This window comes from Lygodium microphyllum, chromosome 16, assembly GCF_053477565.2.
Source record: "Lygodium microphyllum isolate KBCC chromosome 16, Lygodium_microphyllum_v1.1.10, whole genome shotgun sequence".
Classification (NCBI taxonomy): domain Eukaryota; kingdom Viridiplantae; phylum Streptophyta; class Polypodiopsida; order Schizaeales; family Lygodiaceae; genus Lygodium; species Lygodium microphyllum.
The window spans coordinates 112934896-112944367 of NC_141150.1; the positions used below are offsets into that span (position 1 = coordinate 112934896).

A 9472-nucleotide genomic window follows, 5' to 3' on the forward strand; every position below is an offset into this window, starting at 1 on the left:
GAGAGAGAATATATAGAATTTAAAAGAGAGAAGAATAGAAGAAAAAGATAAAATTTAAAAGAGAGAGAGGGAGAGAAGAAAAAAAGGAAAATTAGGAGAAAGGGGAGAAGAAGAAAAGGGGATGGAGAGAGAGAGAGAGAGGAGAAGAGAGAGAATATAAACATAAAGAGAATTATATATAAGAAAAAGATAAAATTTACATACTTTAAGAGAGACTGAGAGGGAGAGGAGAAAGTAAAAGAAGAAGAAGAAGAGAGAGAGAACATGTAGAGAGAATTATAGAGAGAGAAAAGATAAAATTAAAAAAAAAAGAATAAAAAATAAAGGAGAAAGAGAAAAGGAAACGAGAGGAGAGAGAGAGAAAGAGAAAAGAAAAAATTTAAAAAGAGAATGAAGAGAGAGAGAAAAGAAGAAAAAAAGGAAAAAATAGGAGAGGGAGAGAAGAAAAAGAGAGGAGAGAGAGGGGAGAATAAAAGGAGAGAGAGAGAGAGATAAGAAAAGTGGGGAGAGAAAAAAAGGAGAGAGAGAAAGAACTAGGAGATGAAAAAAAATAAACTAAAATAGAAGGCAAAGAGAGAGAGAGAGAGAGAGAAAAATTAGACATAGGGAATTTTGGAGGGGGAGAGAGAGAGAAAGAGAGAAAAAAGAGGAGAGAGAAAGATGAAATATGGATTGTTGAGCGAAGTTTGCCGTTTCGAGACAACGAAGCTATCGCGAAGCGCACAACGCTAGTATCTATTAAAGATTCCCAAGAACTCTCATAGTTAGCTTTGCAAACACCCCAGCACACATAATTAATGCGGCTTGTAGTCATTCACTAACTACTTTAGAAAATAAGGAAAACAAATCCACCGTAGAAAAGAAGGAAACGAAATAGAAGAAAGGGCAAAGAGAAAAGAAGGAAAAGAAGACGAGACGAATTGGTGAAGACGAGACGAATTGGACACGGACAGTGGACATGAAAAAATGCCCGAACAGCAAAATGGCGCGCGAAAAGCATTGTGAAAAGCACCACACCGCGACGAGCAGTGGAATATGGATGGAGGGGCCCCTATATAAAGGCCACCCGGCGGGACTGCCGAGAGCAACACAGCACGAAATCAATCAAGATCCGCGACTAGAAGACAAGAGATCGAGGTACCGGCACCAGCAAGGAATCAGCAACAGCGCCTGTCGACAGAAGCAGTTGATCTAGAAGAGATATTCAGCGACCACAGCAACAAAATCAATGGCAGCCGCGTCGAGCACCAGGTGTATCTATTCAAATCATAGCGCATGGCAAATTCACCGCGCCGGCTTACTCCTCATGCAGATAGCTGCTTGTATATTACTGATCAGCTTGTCCTCCGGGCCAGCTGGAGCGGGATCGGCTCGAGTCCTGCGCATGACGTCGAGCGCCCATGAATATGCTCCTGCAGCAGCTGCAATATTGCGTCCTGGTGCAGCTGCTTCTTCTTCTTCGACGTCCTCGACGCGGTCGACTCATGATGATGATGATGATATTGTAGTAATGCATTATTCCGCGAGGTCGACATCGAGCACAGCAGCTAATTATAGGAGGTGCTTCTTAGACTCCATTGTGGCATTCGGAGACTCCACCACGGACACAGGCAACGCCATCCTCACAGGCAACCCAAGCGCTCAGCTGGCCGCCATGCCACCCTACGGCATGGATTTCAACAGGCGGAGTGGTAGCGCCCACGCCGGCCAACCCACGGGCCGCTTCTGCGACGGCCGCCTCATGCTCGACTTTGTAAGTGACGCTCTGGGCCTACCCTTGGTGCCTCCGCACCTCGCCGCCCTGACGACGTATGCGTCCTCGACCGACAGCCCTAATATTAATACGCCACATCAAAGCGACAACTTTGCCGTCGCCGGAGCCACCGCCCTCGAGCCTTCCCTCCTAAAGCAGCTCGCCAACGCCACCTCCTTCACTCCCTACTCGCTTAAGGACGAGCTCCAATGGTTCCGCAATGCAACTGCTGCTGAGGCACCTGCCGATCACGATGGCACAGGCCGAGGTCTCAGTGCGAGGAGCAGCACACTGGTCTACTTTGGGGAGATCGGCGGGAACGACTACAACTACGCGTTCAGCGCCCGCGCCGACGCGGGGCAACTAGTGCCCAAGGTCATCGACGAGATCCGCACTGCGCTGGAGGAGATCCTCGATGCCGGCGCCACACACCTGATCGTGCAGGGGGACTTCCCCATGGGCTGCATGGCCGTGTACCTCAAGCAGGCCCACTTGCAATCTTCTGCGGCGGCGGCCCCTGCAGCAGCAGCAGCAGCAGCAGGAGCTGCGACTGGATCTCAGCTTTTCGATGCGCACGGCTGCGTGGCAGCCGTGAGCGCTGTTAGCGACGAGCACAACCGCAGGCTTCTGCAGGTTGTGCAGGAGCTGCAGGCCTTACACCCCAACGCAAGGCTGGTCTTCTTCGACACCACCGCCGCCTACCTCCACATCCTTGATCATGCCTCTGCCTACGGCTTCACCAACGTTACCGACCCCTGCGTCGACCTCGGCAGCCTCCTCACATCGCCCGCACCAGTAGTACCCCAACACGTGAATATAGCACCCAGCTCCAGCCCCACTAGTTCAACATTACCGGCACCTCAAGTACACCTACCGTCGCTTGCTGCCTGCCCCAACCCCCAGAGCTACATCAGCTGGGATGGCATCCACATGACCGAGGCGATGTACAAGGCCATGGTCGGGCTCTTCCTCGGCCAACCTGATCATACCGGTACTATAGCGCGAGACGCGCCCGCCTTCTCTTTCCCTCCCGAAAACCTCCTCACTGCCCCTACATCGCCCTGCGCCACCCGTGCCACCACCAATTAGCCACACTTTTGACGCCTTTTGCCCCTTCACGTGGTACAACTTTGAGCTGGCAGAAGGCTAAGGGGGAATACCTTACACCAGGTAGATAAACACCTTTAATAGACCCCTTGACCTGTGTAATATCAGTTTTGCTTCTCCCTAGGCTATATGGCTGTTCCTCCATTGTAATGTACCAAAAGTCCAAGTTTTCAATATGATTAATGTATTTGGCCATTATACAACGTATGTATGGTATGTATGATGCTCTTGCACACATGGGTGTGTATACATGGGATGCACCTTGTGCGTGTACATAGAATCTCTCTCTCTCTCTCTCTCAGGCATACGCACACGCACACATGCACATGCACGCGCACACACACACATGTTCTCTCAATTATCACGAACACTTGCAGCACTATTAGCCCAACTACATGGATCATTTGAATTAATGTGCATTCCTTTATATGAATGGTGAGTACCAATTCTCACACCTTTGCACAATTTGTATACTACTTCTCATCACATGTATACATTCTCATCACACGCATACTAATTCTCATGGCATGTACATGATGTCATCAAATGCACACTTCCTCATTGTTAAAGTATTGGTGTCTTCTTTGCTTACTCTTTGGGTGCTCTCAATATCAAGTTGTAGTTGGATATATAGAATGAGAAGGATTATGTCAAAGTTGTTATCTAATATGTCTCATCAAAGTTGTTACCTACGACAAATCTATTGGGCATGACATGAAGTTGATGGATGTTCTTGGAATATCGTTGGAAGGGGTTCTACATGTTGGTTTATTGGACATCGGCAAAGACTTTTGTGTTGGCATTCACAGAACAAAGGTTAAGATCACAATGGACCTCTTTAGTATGTTTAATATCACTTGACATCAAAATATGGTCTTTGTAGGATTACATCAAAGCTATTATCCAAGAACTCACTAACCATTGAAATCAAGTTCAATGATATTATTCTTGAAGCATCATTTGGAGGTGTTTCTGTTGGTTTATCGGAATTGGTAAAGGTTAGTTTGCTAGCATATAAGAAATGAAGGTTAAAATCTCATTATCTCCTTAGTGTGCTTGTCCAAACTTGACATGACAATATTGGACTTACATGCATGATTATAGCAACATCACTATCAAAGAATCTATCGAGTAGTCGACCTCAAGTTGAAGAATGTTTTTAGAACATTGTTTGAAGGTGTTTATGTTGCTTCATTGGGAATCAGTAAGGATTTGTTTGTCTTGATTAAGGAACGAAAATCGAAGTCTCATGGCTCTGATATGAGTGCAATAATGAAGAGGAAACTTGGTAAGTTACTGAGGGCAAATATGAGTGCAAGATATGACAATAAATACAATGATATATCATCATGTAGTTCTAGATATTACACAAGCCAATGGAGACTTAATACCACTACGGTATCATTATATACTAGCCCATTGACATGTTCATAAAACATCAATCCAACTATCATGCACCATCTCTACTCTCATATCTCATCCTTTTGCGATACTGGCACATGGATTCTACACATTGGATGGGTATACAAGCAAAGATGGCATTTCAATACTGAAGTAGCAAGTGATGAAAGCATAGAGTAAGTGACTTAATCATACCTCTGCACCTCATGCTCCTTTTATAATAGGATGTAAAAGCTCAAATGTGATTATACAAGTCACATGCTAGTTGAGATAGTTCATATATAAGTGTGTTATGTGAGATAACACGTGTAGCTTACAAAGTGCCCATGTATCCACAAATACCCTTATTGAGTTCTCTTTGTGTATGCACAACAACACAACCAAGTCTCCCATTGTATCTATGTGTTTTGCTCTCTTGCACTCTCTATTACAAGATAAGCATGTGATATCAAAGCTCCCACTTTCTATTCTCATGTCCATCTTTTTCATCTTACTAGCTTTAGTCATAGCCTCTTATTGCACATCAACCATACCTCCTTCGAAACTTTATGTAGCATCTCCTAGCCCATAAGAAAATTTTAATGTAGCCACTTATGTTGTTTTTCTGCCTTTGTATAAATAGCATTATAGACCTTTAAGCTACATAATCTTAAGGACCTCTATGGCACACATCCTAAATCATTGAGTCCACTATCCATTGTATCCCCATCCAATGGTTACAAAGCATCACATGCTTCACATTAGCAAGGATCTACTATGGAAGAATTTAATAACAAGACTCACTATAAAATCAATCTCTAGGAGCTGAATGTCTAGTGCTTGTATCAAGGGTATCTTGAGTTTTTGAACTCTATCCTCAACCCTTCCCCCTACATGCCTTTGATTTTTTTGTATGAAGTCATAGAGCCCTAGATCTAATTGAAAATGAATTCAAATGCTACTCTAGAAAATAATTAACGAGTATTAAATTCATCATTTATTTAGTACTAGTCTTGTATAGTAGAAAAGCCACTTTTGTGGAAATTTGGGCCCTCTTTTAATGTTTTTTTCTCTCATCAATGAGAAAGATTAAGAAGAAAAGGTTTAAGGAAAATTGATCAACACAAGACAGTAGCTGAGAAAAATATAAAGGGTCAAAACAAGCTAGGGAGTGTATATTTTTATGTCCATCATTGAGAACATCTTCATATCAAATCAAGAGCTTTTAGTGCTTCTAATCAAAACCATCTCAAAAAACATTTAATCATGCTAAAAATGTCATGAAGAGTACTATGATTTTTATAGCATGCATTCTCATTAAGAGAGTTGCAATTAGATAAAAGCTATCAGCTTTTTAAGAGCTTCAAATAACGTTGCTTAAGTATTGTTTTAACCAATTTTCATGCACTTTTGAAAATTATTTTAAATGAATTTCCACTTGAAACTTGTTCCAAACCTTTTATTCTACTATCATATAATATTGGTAAAGTCCCATCCAATTTTAATATCATATGGACATATTATTTCAAGTATAGTGAAATCTAACTCTTGAGGTACTAAAGTGCCTTACAACCACTTCTCTGGCAATTTATAACAGTAGTGTTAAGAGAATATTAAGCAAATTAAAATATCATAAAATTGAAGTTGGACTAGGATTTAAATTGCTAGGTTTTCTAGATAATAAATGCTTTTAGAGATTTAAACTGAAAAAGGGGTAATGTTTATGTTAGGCCTTAAAACTTTTAATTGAACTTCAAAACTATATAATGATCAATTGAAAGCTAGAAACTTCCTTAATCTGCACTATGTAAAAGTCTACTCACCTAGCTTGGTCATTGAGTCTAAGATCCTACTAGGTTGAATTTTAAGAACTCCTTACTTGGGTGTTACAACTTGTTGATATTCTAAAAGTTTGCATCCAATTTACCATGAATCTTTATATGGCATGGTTGATACATAGGTATTCTATATATTCTCAGCAGCCACCATGCATCATTAGGGCCAAAAACACTTCAAAAATGGCACTTGTAAGAAAGTGATTAAGTTGCTAATTAGTTGAGATTTAGGAAGAATAAAACCTCTAAATTTGGTTTTCCGGATGTGATTAATGAGAGAATATTTGGTTCATTGAAGAGGTCGGTCATTAATTGCCCTCATCTTTTAATCCAGGCAGGGGTCACCTTTTCGGCCGTTTATTGTCTTGGAACTCGAGAGATTTTGTATTTTCGAGATTTTCGTACGAACTTCGCATTTGTTTGCTCCCGCATTTTCTTTTTACACACTATTCTCTTTTACCATTCCTTTTGTTGCACTTGCTTCCTATCACTGTGAGATTCTTGCTCGGTTCATTTGCTAGAATGTCTAGCAATACTACTTCAAATAACACAGGCGCAAGCACACGTAAATACAAGCTATCTATTCAACTAGATCCGATTTACACATCTTGGAGAAGTATACATCATCGAGTATTGATAGATGAGATTGAAGCCAACAGGTTGCGAACACAAGGAATGAAGCATATAGATTTGTGGGTGGATGGAAATATTTATCCCAGGGATCCTTCTACAGGTAAACCACCTCCTTTTTTGAATGTCCATGACTATATAAGATATGCTGGAGAAGGTTACAATGGAATGCTTGGCTACTGTATGAGGTTATACTCTGCATCTTACACATATATAGCTCAAATGCACGAAATGAAAAAAGCACTAGAAACTACACAAACAAATATTTTAGAGTTGACAAGTCAGATTGATATTTTGAAAAATGTTAACAAGTCATTGCAGGATAAGCTAACACGCTTGACAGAAACTCCAGTAGGATTTAGAGAGAGGAAGAGACCATTAAAAAATATAACCAGCTTGTGTGAGAGAGCAAAGAAAAGGAGACTAAATCTTACAAAGAAATATGTCTCTAACATACTAGGCATAAATATCCGAGAGAATGAGGAAAGAATCAAACTTTTGAAGGAAACCATGAATAAGAAAGATATTTTGAGGATTCTTAAGTCACCCAAAAATGTGGATTTGAGAGGTCCAACTCTCAAAGAGTTAGTGAAGGATTTAAAAGGCACAATGAAAGTGAATGAAATCGTAGAGACATGTGATACTGTGGGTATAAGTTGAAAAGGTTATCATGCTATCTCTGGATTATGGTTTAAAAATCTTAAACGCAATAGGGTAACTATATTTGGATTGCCCCGAGCCCTTGCAGTTTCGACTGCAAGAATTGCCATGAATCGCAAGATTCCACATGTTTTTGGAGATTACATTCACATCGAAAGGTCTATGTCCTATGAAAAACAAAAAAAAAGGTAGTTTTTGATTACAATGAGTTTAACAATATATGGGTTGATCTAAAAAAGGTGCAAATTGCAATGGTTCACATGTATAAAATCACAGTAGAAGAAAGTTATGGTGTTCTAAAGTTTGCCTTGAAGTTGGATGAAGCACAGATTCAAAAGGGAGAGAAGATAGAAAGAATTAGCATTTGCCTCATGAACATGGCATTGGACCATGGCAATGGTGAGGGCCAAGCTCCATTGCATAAGATCCAATCTGAGATGGAGATTTGGTGGATTGGTGCAGCCCAGGTACCAATTGAAAATATCATCAAACGTTGAAATGGTTGTTCAACCATACAGGTATTCCAAATATCATTAAGTCTCAAAGTGAAGGCGAAATGTTGGTAGTTGATGGGGTTAGTAAATTTAATGTGGAATGGTATATGAATGCTGATTTGAAAACTATCAAATGTATGCTTGGAATATATAATGGTGCAAATGCAAAATATCCTTACATTTATTGCATGGAAAGTATTGGATCCAAAGATTGGAGTAGTTTGCGACCAATAAGAAGAGCCCCAAATAGAGACTCTATAGATTTGAGTAAATTTAAAAACATAGAAGACATCTGGGATCCCATTCTTTCCATCTCTCTTAAGAATGTTCATATTTGTACTTTGCATGCAGAGATTAGAATAATCGATAAGCTTCTCAGGTTGCATCTTGACTACGCATATTCCATTAAGCCATTATCTTTATCAGATGAGTGTATTGATAAATGCGAGGCATTGCTATCGAAAATGAGATTTCATGGGGGCCAAGTTCACTTGAGAAAGGATCCAATACTTTCAGGAAAACCAAGAGATATCTTGGCCGATGTCTCTATGGGAGGCTCAAAAGCTAGACGATTCTTAGGAAACCATTCAGGAAGGCAGGTGAATGTGGCTTGGGAGTGTTGGAGAGAGCTATGTGAGATCACAACAAATGTTGCAAGCACGCCGAGGCTTGCGTTTCTTAGAATGGAGGTCTGGATACACCTTGATGTTTTTCTGAAACTCCTCAGGCAACATAAGACAACATATACATATGCGGAAGAGTTCAAAAGATCAATCACAAAGCTTGTTCAGGCGATAAAAGAGGCATGGGGAGAAAAAGATATCACTTTTTATCTGGTAAAGTAATAATTATTTAATATGGGCTTATTTTGATAGGTTTTTCAATTGGTATAAAATTAGTGTTACTTTGTATTGCAGCATATTCTTCATATTCATGGACCTTACTTTATGGAGGAGCATGGCCCCTTAGCAACTTATAGTAACCAAGGCATGGAAAAATCCCACTATCAAGCACGCACAAGTTATTTTCGAAGCACAAGGCATGGGGGAGGAGTTACAAAAAGCAATGCTTTGGAGGAGCTATTCAATTGGTTTTTTCGAGGACAACTTCAAAGAATGCAGATAAAAGACAGCAATGACACATGAGCAATCGCACTTTTATATATAAGAAAGAATATATACAAAGCTAGTTTTCCAAAACTCTCACATTCTCTTCCTCCTCAGGAATCTTTCCTCTATAACGTAGAAATTTTTTTCTCTTGTAGCCAGCTATAGATTTTACATCAGTTCGGTTTGCAGCCAAGGCGTAGGATGAAAACGCCAAAAAGTATCCTGCTCTAGAAGCAAAGTAACCTGGACCGTAGCCAAAAATCCTAATTGCTGCAGTCTTTTCCAAAAACATTACTTTGTGGGCATTATATTGTAATCCTGAGAAACCTAGAAGCCTTGTAAGAGCTTTAATACAAAGTATGGGCCATGCTGCATCCTCTGAGAAACTAATATGAAGTACTAAAAAGGAATCAAGGTCAATCCTAGCCAAGTAGTGGCCGAGTGCAATGTCTTTGAATGTGTTACTTGCAGCTCTCGATCCTTTGCCACGCCCCAAGAAGTTGT

General features: G+C 40.6%; 1 protein-coding gene across 1 annotated transcript; it reads left to right on the forward strand.

The window, feature by feature from the left end:
* The first annotated feature begins 1384 nt into the window (after nucleotides 1-1384).
* On the forward strand, nucleotides 1385-2842 carry LOC148023257 (GDSL esterase/lipase At3g48460-like). The gene has a single exon (XM_087695339.1). The coding sequence runs from the start codon at nucleotides 1385-1387 to the stop codon at nucleotides 2840-2842; it is 1458 nt and encodes a 485-aa protein (XP_087551465.1).
* Nucleotides 2843-9472: the final 6630 nt, after the last annotated feature.

Bases quoted from the DNA above. Each gene is read 5' to 3' on its own strand.
- LOC148023257 (XM_087695339.1), top strand. From the start codon at position 1,385: ATGACGTCGAGCGCCCATGAATATGCTCCTGCAGCAGCTGCAATATTG.